Source organism: Antedon bifida, chromosome 1 (genome assembly GCF_963402885.1).
Source record: "Antedon bifida chromosome 1, ecAntBifi1.1, whole genome shotgun sequence".
NCBI lineage: Eukaryota > Metazoa > Echinodermata > Crinoidea > Comatulida > Antedonidae > Antedon > Antedon bifida.
The window spans coordinates 16,531,527-16,552,934 of NC_136226.1; the positions used below are offsets into that span (position 1 = coordinate 16,531,527).

The 21,408-nt window shown below is 31.7% G+C and overlaps 2 protein-coding genes across 3 annotated transcripts in view; one reads left to right on the forward strand and one right to left on the reverse strand.

Annotated features, from left to right (window-relative positions):
* LOC144844727 (cytochrome P450 2U1-like) overlaps nucleotides 1–10,640 on the forward strand; it is a 38,558-nt gene extending 27,918 nt beyond the window's left edge. The window contains exons 5-6 of the mRNA XM_078701766.1: nucleotides 10,213–10,497; nucleotides 10,548–10,640. The gene's annotated coding sequence lies outside the window, so the exon portion shown is untranslated. The remainder of the gene's footprint in view (nucleotides 1–10,212; nucleotides 10,498–10,547) is intronic.
* LOC144844428 (uncharacterized) overlaps nucleotides 1–21,408 on the reverse strand; it is a 162,197-nt gene that overhangs the window by 15,281 nt on the left and 125,508 nt on the right. For both annotated transcript variants that reach the window (XM_078701343.1, XM_078701335.1), the window contains exons 8-13: nucleotides 16,030–16,260; nucleotides 11,038–11,255; nucleotides 9,032–9,128; nucleotides 8,252–8,324; nucleotides 7,353–7,451; nucleotides 1,193–1,320 (exon numbers count right to left, since the gene is read on the reverse strand). In XM_078701343.1, coding sequence (XP_078557469.1) covers nucleotides 1,193–1,320; nucleotides 7,353–7,451; nucleotides 8,252–8,324; nucleotides 9,032–9,128; nucleotides 11,038–11,255; nucleotides 16,030–16,260 — 846 coding nt within the window. The remainder of the gene's footprint in view (nucleotides 1–1,192; nucleotides 1,321–7,352; nucleotides 7,452–8,251; nucleotides 8,325–9,031; nucleotides 9,129–11,037; nucleotides 11,256–16,029; nucleotides 16,261–21,408) is intronic.

Here is a 21,408-nt window from a genome sequence, read left to right on the forward strand (position 1 = left end):
GCTGGGCATTACAGAAGATAGAAAAACAAGCTTGACAAACCCTACTTTTCCAGTATTTATGCTATACAAAATTATGTTTTGTAAATTACGAAACAGATTATCTTCTTAGGTTCATGCTTGGTTATCAATTTAGAGTTGATCAATTTTATTTCATAAGTCACTTTATTTCATAAATCACTTTATTTCGCCTTACTTAAATTATGGTATTTATGGGGCTTCACTTTTAAATTGACAAAACAACACAGTTGAAATGAATTTATAATGTTTATCACTTACTCTATTCTGTTCCTCCTTTTGTATTTTATATTTTTTAAATAAAATCAATATGATATACTATTAAAAATAATCTTTATTTTTTCAATGTAAACATAATCAGTTATTTAAAGATGTATTGTCCCTTTGTCAAATTCCAAAAAAATAAAAAATAAAAGATTTCGAAAAAAAGTGGGTCATTTTGAAGTATCATAATAGTGATTAACTTTCACCAAAAATTAGTCGGAAAAAAAATCATTTAACTGAAATACAGACGTTTTTTGGTTCAAAAAATAACTTTGACTTCCAGTCAAAGTTTTCGATCAAAACATATCAATATAATCTCATAATGCAACGCGCTTATTTGGCTACTCTGTATGCATAATCATAAATTTCCTCGCGATCTGTGTGAAAACACCTTCTCAACCGTGACGAGTTGTAAACAATCCTAATTAGCATCATGCATAATGTATAATCATGGTTTTAAATCTTTGTTTACTTTCGCTCGCGACGATTTTCCAGACGAAATGTAATCAAATTAATTTAGCTGTTAACTACGTAAAATTGTTGTTTTTGGCTCGAATTTTCGACTTAAAGTGAATAACTTTAATATTACTTTGATATGGCCAATTTAAATTTAGAATATTCTGACCTTCATTTTTTTGTGTTTCAAGGGACAATACATCTTTAATTTAATGTACCCCAGGTTCATTTGATTTTAAACAAAAGGGAACGGTAATTTAACGGAGCGTGACAGTTGTAAAAACGGTCAACCTCCTCCTTAACCTTAGGCCACAGACACTGTACAATGGTGGGTGTGTTTGAGATAGAACGACCGAACAAACATTAAATCGACCAAAGGAAGTCGGAACGAAATATACTAGGCTTATATGCATGCGCTAATAAATTACCATCCCGATGCAAAAGCACTATTACTTACATTATAAGCACCTTCAAGTTTTGATTCCAGATTTTTTTCTAGTTCAGTGCGACAACTCCTAGCTGATTCATCAGCAGTTGATGATCCCTCATCTGAGAAACTCTCAGAAGGTTTTACAGGGGATGATGCTGATAAAGATAAGTTGGAAACAACAAAATTAAGACATTTTAAAACTTTGGATACCTTGTTTTTACAAACATAACACAATAATAAGAGAGTTTGATTTATGTTTTAGATATTTGATAACGCTGCGTTGTTTTCAATTTGCGACAACCAACCTAGCTCACAGCAATCTATGTCGTCGGTTATCAAACCTGTGTCGAGGACACGCGCCCTAATATTTTCGAATGCGCACAATAAATTTACATTACATAGTTTAGTCACTGCAAATCGAAACTTCCCTAATATGACAAAATTGTGAAATTGAGACATGTTTCCCTGCTCCTCAACTTTTTGATGTTTAACGACACATGGATTCTCCTGACCTAGCATGTTTATAGGTTGTCAATCATCGCAAATCAAAGGGTCCTTAATATCCAACACTGTGGGGAACATCAGCCATGACTCGACCCATCAGAGTTTGATAGGCCTAGCTCAATGCTGTTAACACAACACAAACAAAAGTTGTTATTCCAGTCAAATGACAAATATCTATTTATATTTTACAATTAAATGTGTGAACGTTTTCATTTGCTATTTCAACTGTACTCATACATTCATTGTACATACAATACAAAGTTAGTCAATGAAACAGGCATGTACAGGTGTATGCAATAAAGAGAATAGCATATTCAAAATCATGTAGGTACAACAGAATATGCAAACAAAATGAGAAAAAACAAAAACAAACTACAGTGGAACCCCTTCTTTCGGACACCCTATTTAGGGGAAACTTTCCCATGAAACAATATTATAATGTTTTAAACTATGGCCTAACCCATTCAGTGGACATCCCTGTTAAGGGACATTTTGTTAGGTTCCAATGTTGTTGCCTAATAGACGTTCTACTGTAGTTCAAAAAGGTTAAAACAGAAATAAAGTGACAAATGCTGAAATCAATAGATGCCATGCAAAAGTGCAGAAATAAGGAAATCAGTGATTTAAAAATCACTGAGATTTTAACCTCAAATTGTCTACTTGATATGCAGATGCCTTACCAATAGGCCACCATGTTTAATTATGTTTCGTAAACAACTCTTTTCACATCAGTCTACTTATCGAACGACTGTAATCAAACTATTATTTAAGTGTGTTGGCATGGCAACTGATGCTAATAATGAGTATGTGACAAGAAGAAAAAGTGCAATTAAATTCTATCTTTCCATAAAATTGTTATGCCATTGGTACAGTTTTATAGTTATTGAAAATATATAAAGTTTATAAAGCCAAACATTGGACCAGCATGTATAAAAAGTCAAAGGTATCATAATCACTACCCCATAGGCTACTACTATGCCCCACTAAGCATAAACACAGCTGGGGTTATGATATTGCATTTTCAATGGCGTTTCACCTTTTTAAAAAATACAATAATTTAAATTAGCAATGAACTTGCCATGCCTCTGTGTCTAATTCGAAATTCACTACAAAATTGTACTCTTTTATATCATAAAATATTTTATGGCAAAATAGACTTCATTCAGAACTAATTTCCATCCCGTAAAATGCGTATATGAATATGCATATCGATAACTTAACTAGAATGACGTAATATTAAGCAGAAGTTTGTGTTGAGCAGTCAATGGCATAGCAGGTAGTGTTCTGCTTTGCATATTCTCAAGTTGGGTTAAAAACTCCTTTCTCTCTTTGTTGGGTGGTTAAAATGCAAAATAAATATCATTTTTCTTCTATTATTTAGAGGGTTAGGTTAAGGTAATATTTAGAAAATAAGTCGGCTATCTTGTATTTTGTTACCATTAAAATTCATATTCATGTAAAAACATATCATTCTGAGGGATGGAATCTAGTGAGGATCTCTTTAATTCATTCAATATGACATTGGGAAATCAAAATGCAGAGTGTTCAAGACAAACACTAGGATGGAGCTGTACAAAAAGGCGTCATTCACAGCAGGAGTGGATGCCATTTATCTTACCACATAGTAACTGTCCAGTCTGATAGTCCCATTGCCAGTCAGGGATATAGGATAGTGGGGAAGGGGATAGTGCTGGTGAGAGTGGTTGAAAAAGCCAGGATACTAGTGAGAAAAAAAGGGGATGTCATGTAGCATGAGAGGAGTTACTTTAGAAGTATATACATATATAGCTAATATTTAAAATAAATGTCTCCCTAAATACTGAATTGTATATATTGTCATTCTGGGGTGTAAAGCCTAACCCAAAGTGTTGAAATGCAAAATGACCTTGGTATAATGAAACAATACATAACCACATCCATAAATGACTGTACCTTCTAAACATATAATTTTTAGCAAAAATTTAAAAAGTGTCATAAAAATTGTATTAACCAGTGATAATTAATTAATTTTTGTATGTGAGCGTAATAAAGTTAAAATTATTTAAAAAGCAAAAGAAATATCTACTGTTAACACATATTCTCCAAATTATCCCTTAGAACTCAGATATATTTATTTATTCTTTTTACTAGGGGACCTCTTCAGTCAAGACTGTTCTAGAGCGCCCAGTATTCAGGTAAACAAAAACGTTAAGGACCTATAATATAGTTTTTGATTTGCGATGATCGAGGACCGATGACCAAACTTTTCCAATATTTTTGCATGCAGACAATGAACTAACTAATGCGTAGTTGGTCATTGGTTGTCACAAATCAAAAGCTCCCTTGTGATAAGGATGGAGATTTATATAGCACCATATCCGCAATAGCGTTTCTGCCGCTGTGGATGTCAGACAATTCAAAAATATTCTTTGAGAGATGCGCTCCAAACAAATTATTATTACTGTTATTTTTTATATACTACAACAAACAGGAAGGAAATAAAGATTAACTATGATGATGTTTGATGTTTGTATCTTAAACCCTAGTTTAAATTCTCAATTATAATGAGTAGATCAATTAGTTGTAATCAACTGTTATATCAGGCTAAATAAAAATAATTCATTTAGTTTCACATCCGGGAACTTAAGGTCAATGTACACAATAGACAACATTATTGCTTGCAATTCACCACATATAAAAATATAGTTTTTAGTATTTTGAAGATGAAATTCAGAATAAACTGATTTGTGCTAAAAATAAACATTTTAGAAGTGTATTAATCAGCCAAGATTAAAATCTAATTTAAAGTTGATTGTGGTAAAAGCATTAAGTGTTTTTGATCTCCCTGATCAATCAGTATATAGGACATGTGTACAGTGAGGCACAAAATGAAGTCATGTGATGTTATTTTGTTACAAAGGGACATGTATAGAGTAAAGGCCAATATACACAGACGAGCGGTAACGATAAGCGGAAAAGACCATGGCTTGTCCCAGGTAGAATCTGGATCTATCCTTAGTGGCTTTCCGCTCAACGGCCCATCAGCTCTACATTTTGTTTAAATGGTCATAAGAAATAACATTGTTATATTGTATTGTATATTTACCACTTACTGTTCACTGCTTGATGTTATCACCCTGTGTAAATTGGCATTAAGAGACAAAACTATGACTATAGAAAGACATTTTGTTACTATATATAGCTGTTTAAAATAGAGTTGATCAGTCAACCATCAATCTTAATTTATAATATAATTGATGACTTTTATTTTTTGGATATTGATAGCATATGTTACATTTAATTAAACAGACATCAAGAGAAGTGTTGTTGGGAAGGATGAGTGGGTAGTTAGTACTTGCCGGAGGTCAGTGTCCAGAATATTTCAATCTATTTTAGGACATTAAACTTAACTCCCACTACATAGTCGGCAGTGGTCACTTTTGGACACTGAACTCTCACACTGACCGGTATCTTTTCTCCTACCACAAGATATTTAACTTTTTAATAAAAAAATTACAAATAATTGAATGCAATGATTACCCGTTTTTTTGTTTACTGTTTTAATGTTTCTGTGTCTTTTTTTGTACATTTTGTAATTTTTTTGTTATATTTTTAATTAATTAATTAATATCTATATTTTTATATGAATTTCCGAAAGGATCAATAAAGAAAATTTAAATATACTTATTCTGTTTGACTTTTTGTTCTCTTTGTTGTTGACTATGTATGTGAATTTCCGAATTAAAAGATGAATTGAATTGATACTCATACGACCACTATAACAAACTCACATGGTGCCATTATCAGTTTAACTTTCACATTCGATGAGCAAACCTAGCAATTTGCTCATAGATGTTTCATATTTATATATATTAAAATTTCTGCACTACTTTAATTTCATTTGGATCCTAATAATATTAGGAGTTAATTTTCTTTTTTTGTTTGATGTAAATATAAAAAAATATTAATTCTTTTCAATAGCGTTGATCTGCTATTTTCTGTAAATTTAACTTGAAGTTAATTAAAAAAATGATTTTTTTTGCTAGTTAGATTTGTTGACATAATTAGCAAAGGTTGCTTGAGTAATGAAATAAACTATTATTACTGCTGACTTCTGCTGACTGACTGCTGGATCAATGTATTGTTGCTACTCTGTGTTCTTATTGAATATAGAAAAATGAATCAATTTGAGATCAAACGTACCATGTCTCTTGCAGTCAGCGCGCAGACAGCCCACAATGTCACATTTAGGTTAAGCTAGACTATCCTAGAACAGAAATTGCGTTTTTTTTTACGCCCAGTGATTGGCTATGATGTAAACTAAACTGTAGCCAATCATGAAGTACTACAATAATAAACTCTTGTATTAGGGTTAATGAAAGTTTACTCCATTGTTATTGCCACGATTCAACTCCGGGTACGTTACCCTGCGCGCTATGTCATTGACGCGATTATTTGTCCATTGGTAAACACATTTTTATGTATTATTATTCTGAAAATAATTGAACTGTAAACATAATTCTTTTGAGTATTTGTTTATTTACATATCATTCCATCAGATCAGCTATTTTTTATTTCCATTACATCCAACCAAACATGTAAAAAATGTAGTTAAAATATCGTACTATCTCATGACCTGGGATTTGTTTGTCTTCCTACGCCAAGATAATATAGTTCTACATGCCATGTGATTTTTTCTCTGAGAAATATTTATTATAATATAAGTGCCAAAAAACGATTCTTCGATATGAAGCCTTTATTATTCAAATCTTTTAGAGAAAAATCACACATACCATAAAGAAAGTCCATTTATTTCATTTTTGAAACAAAATTGTGAAAATTATGCGAGGCCCAACTACAAAACCAACATTTTGTGATATGATGTCATCGTAAGCCAATCAAAACTGAGATTTCCTGCGATCGGCAGAGCTCACGGTTGAATGATTTTGGATTCTGGCTATTTGATTGGTGGACGAGAATCACCTACAGCGGAATGTTTTCTCTTGCGTGTACCGTGAAGTCACATGGTCTCTCTGTACTGATCATTACTACACAAATTTAGAGTAATGAATTTGTACGAATTCCGTTAAATAAACAACTTTATATATTTTATAAACATTTAATAACATATTTTATTGATATTTCCAATGTTGATATATAAAATAAATTACTATAAAACGTAATTATGTAATTATTTTAGCGAAAAACGGCGTAGTTCATACAATTGTCGACTGAGGGCGCAATTTGTTCATTTTCGGCGATGTTTTAGACCCTATATTTCGAAAACTACAAGTCAGATATTCGTAATTCTTTCTTTATTGGAATATTGAAACAAAATACTAACAAATAATGTTTAAATTGGTTGAAAAATAACAACTTTTAATTTTGCATTGTTATCCCTACTTGTATAAAATTACGGAGATTAACATAGCTTTAGGAGTTTTCCCGGAACAATGTAATAATCAAAATAAAAAAATTCATATTTTAATAATGCTCAAGTTATACAGGCGAGAGCAATCAGTTTGTTCTTTGATGTTTCCGCCGATACAATGTCCTTATGTTTCATTTATTCATAATTTGACTGCACAAATGATGCAAAAGTACAATTTTATTAATTTAATTACTTAGGCTAAATGTACTGTATTACATGTATCATTGAAATAAATTATTAATGTTTTTGTGTATGTGTTTTCACATTATTTACCTTCAATAGTTTCATTTAAAATCGCTTCTTTCATTCCCTCAGCTTCTAGAATATCTTCAAATGATGCAATTCTAGTTGGTTGGAATAAAGCTCCTGCTTCTAATAAAAAAACATTACAATTTAATAATCAATAACATAGAAATTAGCAGGGCACTGAAAGAGAATTAAGGCATGAATATTTTATATGAAGATTTCAATCATGATTTAATAACCAGTTAGTATAGCAATTAACAGGGTACTACTATTGGAAAATCATAGGCAGATGTAAGGGGTAGTAGCCCAGCAGACACTACCTGACAACTGATTGTGCATGGACGTATTTCTTCAAACATAAATCACAATAGTTTTGGGGCCCTATTTTCCAATAGTGCCCAGAACAAGCATTAATTCCAGTTTAAAACTGAATTAATATTAAGTCCCTAGTTAGCTGAAGAAGTTGGATGACATGAAGCTTTTAAAGCTCAGTCTACACTATCAAACGAGTTTGACAAAAAAAGTGTGATGTGCCCAAATATGGTAGTGATATGACATCATCATGTCCATCACATTTTTTGTCACATAAAGTTTTATAGTGTAGACACGGCTTAACACATGAAATGAATTACAAAACAATTAAGGTTAGACATCACAGATCAAAATGATCGACAGATCTGTATAAACCCTAACCATGTATACATACACTTTAAATTAAATTCAAACAAACATTTTGTTTTTTTGTCTTTTACATTGATATTGACACGTATCAAATACAATACCGTTATCTTTACTGGACTCGAAATTAATTGGAAATTTAAACCGAGCAATAAATCAGTTTTGGCTGTTAATAAAAAAAAATCAAACAATGTAGGAAACCAAACCACACAAGCTAATTAAAAAGAAATTATATAATGGCTTCCAACCTCCTCCATCTTCCATAGGCGACAGCTGATACGATTTTGGAGAAACAGATCCACCACTTTCCAAATATTTGATCTGTGAAATAAACAAAGCTTATTATACAATGATTGTTGTTATAATGCAGAGTTAAAAATATACCACATCAGGGCTCGACTTTTAATTGTAATTATTTGACTACTAGTTTATTGCGAGTTTAAGCCCACTCATTTTTTACTACGCATTTCTGACCTGCCAAGTCGCACCTCATTTTTGCGAGCATTATTTGCCATGGTCATTCGTTCCAACATTTGTAGGAAGTTAGGTTGTCTAGCCCAGAGCCAATATTACTAGACTTTTCATGCTGGACTAGTGAAATATCAAGCCCTGCGCATATGAAGTGTATCCTGGATACATGGTGTATATTGCCATTGTGGAGATAAATGTAACAGTGCAACACATGGCCATAAGCCACACCTTGAGTGGATTGAACAATCATAAGCAATAGTTGGAATATTCTGTTGCTTTTGATTGGTCAATTCGCTTGCCTCCTTTGCTAGTGGGAACCAAACTATAAGTTTGTCAATATTTTTTTGCTATTTCCAATTTCATTCTTGTATCGTCCTTAATCAATTTTGGTACAGGTATATTTTTAATCAACCAAAGTGTGAACAGCAGTTAACATTTAATAATTGCTATAGATTATCCATTTATCTTTTAAAATCGGGTGACATGAACTCAAGTAAAGGCTACTTTATTAAATGGTTAAATAAATTATTTTATTGAAATAGCATTCATTAACTTACTCTATTCTGTAATTTGTCAATATTTTCCTGTTGTTTCCGATCTCGTTCTTGTATTAGTTTCAATTGATCATTTTCCCTCAACAAAAACTCTTCCTCCCTGAAAAAATGTAATCATACATAAATATCATTATAGCAACAGTGTAAATCTAGAGCTGCATCATATGGTCAATGATCTAGTAATTATTTTTTAGGGATGTAGAAAAAAGTAAAGAGTTTACAGTATTCAATATGTTATTTTTTTTAAATATTGTTTTTAAATAAATAAAACATGGCCTTCTTTTTTTTTTCTTTGACTCTTGCTATCTGATTTTTAGAAAAAAAAACCCATTTCCTTCAGCGAACATAAAAAAAAAATAATTTCTAAGATCAGAATTTTAACATGCAGAATATGTACACAGGATTGCTTTACATCCCATCAGAAGGACAAGGCAATGACCATCTGGCGGGACAATTATAACCATATTCAGCTCTACAATAGAATTATGTAGGTTACATTGTAACTTCAATTCTTTCAATTTAAGCTTGATTTATATCAATGGTTAAAACATATACCTAATAATATTTCAAAAGCATTCGCTCATATTATCAAATTTGAGACAGACAATTGTGAGTTTGTTAATTGTTCAATTCGATATTAAATCAAATCAGTCAATTAAGATTAACACTGAAGTATTCAAGTTTAAAAAAACATTCTCAAAATGTTTGGTGTGAACACTTCATTTAAAGCCTGACTATTCAGTACATATTATTCAATTTAAAATTAGGTTTTTCCCAAAAAACATCTGTTCATATGAAATGACAGCCAGCACAGCCAGTGGAGTTCTAGCAAAATGTGCTAGTATTCATATTTGATTTAATATTATATTAAATCATCAGTTATTTAAAATTAATATTAAAACTTTATGATATAAGTTTCAAGGAATATAAATCAAACAATAAACACATGGACAATAATCAACCATAATGGACTCCACCATACTGGGGTGGGGAGGTAACAGTTTTAGTTCATAATATGCTGTCAATTAGTCTACTTTCCTAAGTGGCAATTTTCAATTCGGCATTAAAAATGAAAGCATGGGTAAATGATTAATTTATAGATTTATTTGTACTTTTGAATATATTTGAATTACTGTATTAAGTGCCAAGGTATCAAAGTGCAGTAATATTAATATAAAGCATAGTGGTGTTTATATATATATATAAACAAATCAGGCAAAGAACATTCATTCTAAACCGCCCGGTGATATACTGAAATTTAATTAATTAATTTGAAACGATAAAGATGAGGGAATCTGTGAGAATGAAAAAAAGTCGCCCCAACCGAGACTCGAACTCGGACCGCCTGCTTGATATGCAGATGTCCTAACCATTAGACCACTGGGGCTTTCATGGTATTGTTCGAACTCGATTGGATAGCGACTCTTTAACACTCTCGGCGTGGTACGGCGGAACAGCACTAGTCCTCAGTTGTACGCACGCATATATATATATATAAATCAAAGAGCTGCATAGGCAGGATATAGAAAAAAATCAAGATCAAATAAGTTAAAACTGCCTCAATATAGATTTATTTTTACGACATGTTTCGGGCATAGCCCATCATCAGGTGAAGAGAATATATATTCATACTAGATTGAAAATCTTTTGTCTTAATTTTTTTCTCTAAGCAGAGGATCAGTTCTCCGTAAGCAGAGACTTCTTTTGTTCTTTAAACCTAACCCTTTGCCCTAAGAAGAATTTAGGTAAATACAGGTTTACTTTTATAATTCCAAAAATGACAATTATAATTATTTTGTATCTTGTATTGTATTAGGCAATTTGATGTGGAAAATAATATACTGACTTTTCAGTACATATTATTATAATTGTGAGTTAATCCTTGATGAGGACTTGCATAATCTCAGGGTAAAGGTCAGACAATATAAGACTCTCTTATCACAAAACTCTAATTATCATCACTATAACATTTATAAATAACAGACAAGATAATTTAACCAAGTAAACACCTCTTCTGGAATTCTTTGATGAGTTTCTTGGCCTTATGGTATTTTTTTTCAAGTGCCATGTACTGCTGCTGGGTCTCTGCCAATTCTGATTTTGTACATTCTGCATTATTCTGACTAATGACCAGTTGCTCTTCTATGTTTTTGGTTGTTTTTTCTGCATTTTCTAATTGCGTCTTTAGCCTTGTCTCCTCCGATTCCCAACCTTTAGATTGTAAGACCTGGAAAAGGAGATAAAAAATAAAATAATATTAGGCTATAGCTACATATTCATGCTTACAAACAATCTCAGACCTCTCAAATCTCCAGATAATGACATGAGTCTTGTAATGTATTGTGTCATCTCCCACTCTCCTGCTAAATACAATTTCTCTGGATTTTTTGGATGAACATAACAAATATCCCGACAATGTATAACAACCTCTAGGCTGTAGATGAGTTAATAGGTTAGAACATACATCATTCGAGTTGTTAATAATAAATTCATGCATTGAATAATAAAAAATATTGAGTGTAGTTCCCGCATTTGTATGCCTTTGGCACTCCATGATATACCCCGTGTTTACTATTATACATGCCAATATCTTTCAATTTTGAATAATGCCCTCTACAGCTTGATGTAATTTTCAAAATGTTATAGTGCCCTCTATAGTTTGCTTTCAAAAAAACTTTTCATTTTTCATAAGATTTAGTTTCAAAGGCATCTATTTCTTCAAAACTCAATAAATGTTTTATGTATTTTATTAAATAAACTTTATTTATTATATTGAGTGATAGCTATTAAGATTTTTTTACCAATAGAATTTTGTTTAATTATGTTCTACCTTCTATGTCAACAACATGATGAATATTTAGCAATATATACTGTATTATGAAAACTTAGGTTTACGATATATTCTCTCTTGTATTGTACACATTATAATCATACATACTCCCTAAACATACCGGCTATACTGTTTACTTTCCTATTGAAATCTAGACTGCCACAAATATACACAATACAGTATAATTTTTATATTAAGCATAGACTCAGATACAGACTATATTCGTCTATGTAAATACAAATTTGTAAAAATTGTCTTCCAACACCTAGTGCTAGACATTTTATATACACTGGTGATCATGCTGATATATATCATTCCCAGTAAACACTTTGAATGTACCAGTTGTGAGGAGAGATCTTTCAATGTCAGGGAACATTTTTCAGTGTTGAAGGAAAGCAAAATGCTACATTAAACTGCCTTATTAATAATAAATAATAATACGTCATTCTTATATAGCTCTTATACTCAAAGCACTTCACATTATTACCAGCAGTCAGGTATGGAAACATACTTCCTAATGTTGCAGCTAGTAATCAGCACAGTTTTGTAATTTGACCTTTACCAGGTACCCATATGTACACCTGGGTAGAGAGCAGGAAATATAAGTGTCTTCCTAGGACACAAGCAAGTTGATTGATTGACCTAGACGTTATGAGTAGTAGTAATATTAGTAGTAGTAAAAGTTGCATTGTGCACTCACTCTCCTATTTATAATTTAAGGATACTGAGTGGGAATTTTATTGAAAATGTTAATTATGTTAAGGTTGATTGTGTAACCTTTATTACTAATGCTATATCAAATAACATATTTTATGGTTAGTGGATTTATTTATGAAGGCATAGTCCATCAATTAAAAACCTGTGTTAAACATAGACGTTACAACCTTTGGTCTAATAAAAGCTTCGCATCGATTTTGAAAGGAAGAAATTATGCTCAAAAGTGTTTAGATAATTAAAGGGAGGGGATAATAATTATTGCCTTTGAATGTTCACCGCCACGTACCTATGACAGGTTAACATGTTTATAATGTCATGAGGTCATAGTGTGAATTGATATCAGAGTGAACGATATTAAATACTCGTTGTCGTCATTGTTGACGTTATACAATTATCAAATTTGCAATTTTTAATGATATTCCATGCTACAGAAGAGTAAAAAGTCAAATGATGCAGTGATACGGCAAGGTACTATGTAAATTAAATCATTATATCTTTATACCTAGAAGTCAGGATGTTGCGTGACAGTTAACATTTACAATCATAATATTCCAGGTCAATGTACTCTAGTTCATTGTACACTGGCCAATAGGTATCAGCTTTCCACTATTTGATTAATTACTATTAACACTATTAGTTAATTTTGTATTACAGTATAATTTCTACCGAACGGTTCTATAAACGAGTCGTTTAATATATTGTACCATATGGAATTCCATTTTCACTTGGCTTTGATTCATATCATTTCATTTTTCACCTCATAAAATTATTTGTACCATCACACTTTTAAACATTCATCAGTATTTGTATAATATTAAACAATTTAAAAAGTGAGACAATTCAGTGTTTGTACAGGACAGTGGGAATTATAAATGTGAACAATAGACAAAAAGTAGGACAGAATTGCAATTATGCACTTTCCGACTAGTTAGTTTCCTCAGACTATAGCTTTTATGTACACAGCTGCTTCTTTCTAATGAGGAAATTTACATTGATGTATAACTATATATTGTCAATAATTTAACCACTTTTATCATACTTCATATTCATCAATCAATATTAATACCTAATAACCGGTAAATTATTGTTGCCACTTATGCATTTTTATCAGTAGTAGATTTGACAGCTTTGACATTTGGCCGAAATAAACTTTTCCTTAGTGCCTGAGGTTACAACTTGGTGAAATATTATAGCATTATCAATATCATAAGTGCTTAAAATATAAACAATTCAGTCAATTTAGATGTGTTTATAATAAACTATTGTTTATCAGGGCAATTTTAGTAGGTAGGTATTGATATCCAGCTCTGATTACAATATATGTCCTGTTTAAGCACTAATTCACACTGATAATTTAACTACATCCTTTATATGGATGTAAACACTCTGTCCAGAACACGATTTTTATCACGCCATGTCGCCAGAATCGACTAAAAACCCGAGAATAGCGAGTTATATTATGACTTGGGTTCTAATCTGAAAAACCTCAACGCATTCTTACTAGTTACAGTACTTCTTTCCAGGTAAACAATTTAAACATCCCACTTGAGAAAAGAGATTATTTCTCCATCATATTCGATCAATGTCAGTGAAATTTTTTCAGCGTAAAAGAAAATGGCATCGCAAAACAAGCTCCTGTATATTATGATGGTTGCGTCAATATCATTCTCGCGTTCTAATCTGAAAAACCTCAATGTATTCTTACTAGTTACTTCTTTCCTAGTAAACAATTTGAACGTCCCACTTTAGATTATTTCTCAATCATATATCATCAATGTCAGTGAACATTTTTCAGTGTAAAAGAAAATGGTATCGCCAAAAAATGCAGTACAATTATGTTTTATATACTCCAAATTCAGATTGGTCAGGCATTATTGATAATCTCAATTGTTTGGTGGCATTTTTCCCTGTATCATTCTTAGATTGACTTTACAAAAACTATAATCTTTGTTGCCAAATGTATATTACACAGAAAATGGTAAAGTATATAATTCTGTAATTTTTCCAATTGTCGCAGATATTATTTTCTATTATTTCTGTAATTTTGTTGTGACAAAATATAATAATTCCTGGTTTGGTAAAGATTAAATCATAACTAAAAAAAAAACCACTACTAGTTTAGTTTAGAAAGTATGTGTTTGCATTTTAATTTAATATAATTAAAAACTGTAAAATCTATATAAAAACACAAACCCAGATTTTTCTTAATCCAAAATTGTCCAAATTCTTTTTTCCATTACACACATTCGGAAATTCAGAGTTTCTGCAAATTGAACCAGTTGGACAAGTACATCCAGTATGCTACTGGTGCTATCAAGGACAAATACCCGCGTTAACAGACAAAACAATATAAATACATAATAGAAAAAACAATTATCACCCAGGAGGACAGAAAAGGGGTTAAAAAGGACCTTATAGGCCAGAGAGTGGTGAGTTGATTGTAATACAGTTTAAAAGTTTCCATTACGCTATCTATTAACAGATGATTTAGTGTGTCTTATTGCTATCAAGGTAAAAATTGGCGATAGATATTTCATGTATACAAAAAAAAGGGGAGCTAGTTCCGTTTCGCACCTGTTTTTAAAATTTAAAAAAAATTACGTAACAAATTTTGAGTCGAAATAAATGACAGGTGCGAAACGGAACTAGCGACAAAAAAGAAATCAGATGCATTATTAATGTGGCTACACATGCATGTTTCTATCCTAATGTTCATAAACATCATCTGGGATACATTTCATCCTGACGCTTTTAATGTTTTTAGAATGAGAAAATAAAGTTCATTCATTAAAATGGAACTGAAAAGAATTTTTGATTTTTTTTCCTTTAAAGATTGTCCCCCTAAAAATGTTTTTTTTTCTTCAAATGTTTTGTTGATTATGCCATTTTAATGTCATGTAATCACTTTGACCAAAAACAGGATTGCAAAAAAAATTATTTACCCCAAAAAATGTTAAATTTTCTGTAAGACAATGGTTTTTGGTTAAAATTAACTGTTTCTTTTGTCTTTTTATAAGTGAAATAATATTTTTTTTGGTTTTTTTTTTTACAGAAGTGAATAACTTTATTAAAACTGCAAAATGGCCTATTTAAAGTCTGATTTTATTAATCTTCATTTGTCATGTTTTTGGGGGACAATACATCTTGATTTTGGAGTTATTGTGTTGCTAGAAGGTATATTCTTACAAAATAAGATTTCATCCCATTCCTTATCCCTACCTATTACTATTTGCATTGTTTTTTTGGCTATAATTTTGAAATCTATTTTTAAAAAATTCAAAATGTATTTAGAATTGGTTCGTATAAATGATTATTAATCAAGTAAATGATAATTCAAACCAATATTACCTCCTAAACTACCTAAAGAAAACCGAAGGAAAACATATGTTTTCAAAAAATGTTAGCCAGAGCTAATTTATACAAATGATTTATATGTATAGAATTAATACATTACCTGAATTTTAAGCTTAGCAATTTCTGCCTCATGTACTGCATTCTTATATTCGGTTTCTTTCAACTTTAACTTGAGGGCAATGACCTCTGGTTCAGATGTCAGAGGCGAGGTGATTTCGCTGCAGCTGCTGCCCTCAAACTCAAAGGTTTCTTGTACAAGTTGATCATCATCAGAAAAGACATCACCAAATGCGCTGCCATTCGGTGAGGTCGGTGGATGTTTATATGATTGCTGAAAAAAAAAATAAATTGAATACCAATTCTATCTTTAAAATGATAATATTAATCCAATAGCGATTTTTTACATATAGTATTACAAATTACACCTTTGGTATGAATGTGTGATAAATGTCTGTGTTACATTGGGAAAAGTCGGTAAATCTTTATATAGGCCTGTACTGATAACATCAATATGTAACATGGGCATATGCGCATTTATCTAATGATTTTACTTGGTAAGATTATCCCGGGTTATAGTATGTGTTATGGCGTATGCCATCTAAGAACTGAGGAACTCTTGGGGAGTAACTGTTTGACCTACACTCTCCGAGAAACTGATCAAACTTTAACTATATGTAATAGTTCATTGAGTAACCAAGACGATCAGTACACAGTTGGTAAATACAGTCAATTTGTTCATGTTTTTGTCAATTCTGTTCCACCTAATTCCATGTTTGAGTTCTCTCACAGAACTAGTTCTTACAATTGAAATCTGCTAACATTCATCTTATAAATCCTTCAGATATAAAAGACATTTAGGTCACATAATAGGTCACATTTTAGAACTATTTATGATGAAATATTTCTTTATGGTACAACATTATAAACATAAAAACGAATGTAAAAAAATGTATTTTGGAATTGGATCAAAGGTTGAATTATATGTATTACCATTTTATAGCCTGACACAACCTAGTCCTAACCCTAAGTTTTAGTGTCAAAACGATAAAAATAAACATTTAAAAAAGAATCTCCACCTGGAATTGTGTATGTGTAGAAGAGGATGAAATGAAGCGGATGTCTTAAAAATTTTAGTTTCAACTTGCAACTCGCACTTTCCACTCAGCTCACATTTTTTTAAACTTTTTACAAATGTTTGTCTTGCACTTCTCTGCATTTCATGCGTGACTAGAATCAATATGGCCACTTCCAGAAATTTGCGGGAGGTACAGGATAATGAATGAAGAAATGTTACAAACTTGTGCCCGTGTTGTTTTCAACGTACTTTCCTTAACAAACTATGATGCAATTATAATAAAAAGACAAAACTGTCAAAAGACACTAATTGTTTGCTGCCCTCAATCAGCCCTCAAGTTAGGCATTGGTGGAAACATTGTTAGAAAATGCCTTTTTATTTTCATGGAGTAAAGGCATGTTATTTTGCAGGAAAATTTAAATAAATATTAGGAGAAAATTACATGTGGTCGTAAGAAATGGTAATTTGCTTAAATATCGGATTTTGTTTATATTTGCAGAGAAAAACATGTAAAGTGAACAACAAAATTTAACAACCTGTTTTTATGGCCAGCCTAATATACATCTCAAATAGTTAGTTCCTTGGACTTAAAACTAGAGGTTTGAGGAATGTAGGGTAGGTATTCAACATAGGTCTTGGAGGAAAGATTTGAATTGTGCCCAAAATAAGCATAGTTAGACACTGACATCATAGTATCATAAGTGTAACTGGCTACTGTGCAAAACTTCATAATAAAAAGCATTCTTTAGTAATGAAAACATATGGTTGTATTTAAGGAGGTTTAGAGTTGATGTTAACAACCATCAAAGAATGTTATAAATCAAATAATAGGTGATTATTAGGGTACAAATTGAACTTGATCTATAGATATTCAACAGAAAGTTCAATAAAAATAAGTCATAAGTGAAAAATAAAATAACATTTGGTAGTAATGTATTAATGGAATGACCTATGACAAATATAAAACAGAAGGCAAGTGGATATCCAATGGATATAACAATTAAAAAATATGACATAAAAAAATAATAAAATTTTGTAAATTCATGTTACTTTTATGTCCAGATTCAAACATCTTTTAGATGAGACAAACTAAAATATTTGGTGAATTTCTGTAAAAAAAAATAAAAAAATCAAAGACATGAAACTAACTTTTTTTTAAGCAGTAAATTTTTTCTGATCTTTTATTTTATGATCGAAAAGTACAATATTTTACACAAAAACGGAACTGATAATAAACACACTCCTGCAAAACCAATTAACACTATAATTTTTTGCTGCAACACTACCATAATAAACCTCAATTGACAGTTTGAACTGCATAGTTTTTTAATGATGATGTGAAGTCAACAAAAATTTGCCTGTCTTTATCAAAAAATTATGTGTTTAATTACTGTTTAATAGTATTAACACTTGACTGCCAAACACGAAGATCCGGTAGATAGGTTAATTATTGGTATATACTATAAATATGGACACTATATTCGGTCTGGACCGTCAATATTTTACTATTTGAAAGTAACTAATCTGGTTACGAATGACTGCCGAAATGGTACCTGTCGAAATAACATACACGGCGCATCACAGTAGCGCGTAGAGCGATGGCTTGGCGCATTGTGTATCGGTCGCGCGCTAGCTATGCCGCCGAAGCATTACAAAGGTTTTTGTGGATTGGCATGTTTGTTTGTTATCTGAATAAAAAATAATGGAGTCATTTTCAATATGAAGTCTTTAATTTTATACCCTAATTGTTTTGGACTGTTTAACTGTAAGTGACCCGAGTTTCATGCAACAAACTTGTTTAGAAATGGTATGGATATTATCATCAGTTTACTAGGCTAGTAGTACTACTAGGCTAGCCTAGGCCTAGTCGTAAAACGGTTCCGATTCTGGTTAACTAGGCCTGGTGTCTTTACTATGTGGATTTTGGCGAAACATTGATGTAAGATTTATGATTTATAAAATGCAATACATTTTTCGATAGTGATAACTTGTCTTTATAGACCTATCGGTGCCGTGTAAGTAACTTTTTCGTTGTTTGTTGATCTCACCGGGCGATATTTTCATATTGTGATGTCTTGCACAAAATCGCGAATATCTCGACTTTCTTCCGCGAAACTACGAAAAACTCTAAAAGTGGGTTACTTTCATTTTACTATTACGATTTACATATTGCGATTTAAAAATCGTTCTTGGTACCATTGTAAAGCTAAAATCTTTATGATTATTTTAGTCTAAATTACATATAAATCAGATCACATTCATATTTTCAATCAGCTTTAATAAAAACATCAAATTGGGCTAAAAACGCTGGCGGAGGCAGTTTCTAACTGGAAAAACCTCTGGCAGTCAAAGTGTTAACAGGCACCAAACCTATTTGTTAAGTGTACTCTAGAAATATTAAACAATACCAACAACAGGCTATCAAATGAAAAGATAATGGTGTAATTTAAAACACAATGGAGGTGGTTTGATGTCATTAAATGGAAGTTGTAAATTAGGTAATGGCATTCAATTTATAATCATTACATTATTAAATATCAATCAAGTATTGAGATAACAATAAGTACCTACTTTCCTAAGCAAGTAACCTGTTCAGTGATTCTGCTGCGAAAAAATAAACGATTATTAACCATGTGAAACTGTTCAATAACCGGCTAAATTGCACCCTTAAAATAACTGTAAAAGTTAAAACACCCAATAAATAGGGTGTTAGAATTTAACAAATTATGGTTATTAGATCGATCTACTTTAGCATCTTGAACGTTTGACCGTCTGAGCGCTCCTATGCAAAAATATACAGTATAATATACAGTACCTTATGTTTTACCATAAAATCATAATTGTTTGTGGATATTATTTGGTATATTATAATCTATATTTTACATTTCTGAAGTAAATGGTTCTGCTAACCATGTCTTATTTAACCTTTTCTCAGATATGTTTTTAATAAATATCAATATAAAATCAATATATAAAAATATAAATATAAAAATCTTCTATTTTATGAAAAAACAGGTAAAATAGGAAAAAGTTTATATCTTTTATGGTCAAATCCTATCAACCCTACATTACCGACTCTCGTCCCCACACATATCAAACCCAGAATAGATTAAGAAAAAACAAAAAATGAAATAATTTGTATGGTACCAGGGATAGCCCTCTAAATCCACAAAAGTTGATTACATCATCCCCTGCAACATAAAAACAATTAAGGCCTTCTGAAAAAGATAAATTGAAAAGATGTAGTAAATGTTGTACATGGTCTTAAAACAGAAAATCCACTCATGAGGGGTAAGAGGAAATTATTGATAGCTGTCAAAATGAGGATTTTTTTCTGAACCTTCACCTCTTGAACTTGACCAGTAATTATAATCCACTATGAAATAAATATATCATATTAAGCAATAATAAATAGACAAATATTGAAAATTGAGATAATTCCCATTTAAATTACTTGGTTTAGAACTATGATAGGTACCAGCATTTTCACTACATCAAATTTAAACTGTTTAGTTTTGAGTGATAATATTAATTTTGAGATATCAATCATCCACAGCAGGTAATTGGGTTAATACAGTCGACTCCGCCTAAGTCGAATCTAATGGGACCGGTATAAAAATTCGAGTTACGTGAACTTCGACTTACAGATTTGCAAAAAAAATGCTAGGCCTAGGCTCACTCACTAGCCGCGCTATGGCTAGGCCTAGTAGACCCTGCCCTGTCGCGACCGCGGCCCACGCGATGAGCCTTCTTGAATTGAGTTTGCTTAGCTAGCTAGCTAGGCCTAATAAATGCTAAGCCTCTTTTATCGGCAATGATAAACTGTATTTTCTTTTATGGGAAATCGGTATCCATTGTTTATTGCCATCTGTCTAGCACAAAATGGGTACCCACAAAACGCCGCTCAAGTTCTCAACTCTGAAACGAACTCATACACTATACACTAGCGCGAGTTGTAGGACGCCGCCTATACTATACAACCTGCTTGAGAGAACCGATATGGTCCCACATTATCTCCTCTGTCGTTTGTTTATCGAATTACGTACGTTTCATCGGCTTTTTTTGCGCGTTGTTGCCGCGTGATTTGTGACTTCGACTTATACGATATAAATAACTAAAGAATGTGTGTATTCGGACCGCAAAAGACAATTTCGACTTGGAAAAATTCGACTTACAAATAAAAATTACACAGTAATGTATAGGAAAGAATTGGGACTTTCATAAAAATTCGACTTTCGCGATTTTTCGACTTACGCGAATTCGACTTAGGCGGAGTCGACTGTATTAAACATTGTGCCAACACCAGGGTAAGTATTAAATGTAGTTTTAAACCTTCCCAGTAGGCCTACAATCTCAGTCATTTTGATATCCCATATGTGCAATTGAAAACATTTTTTTTTCATT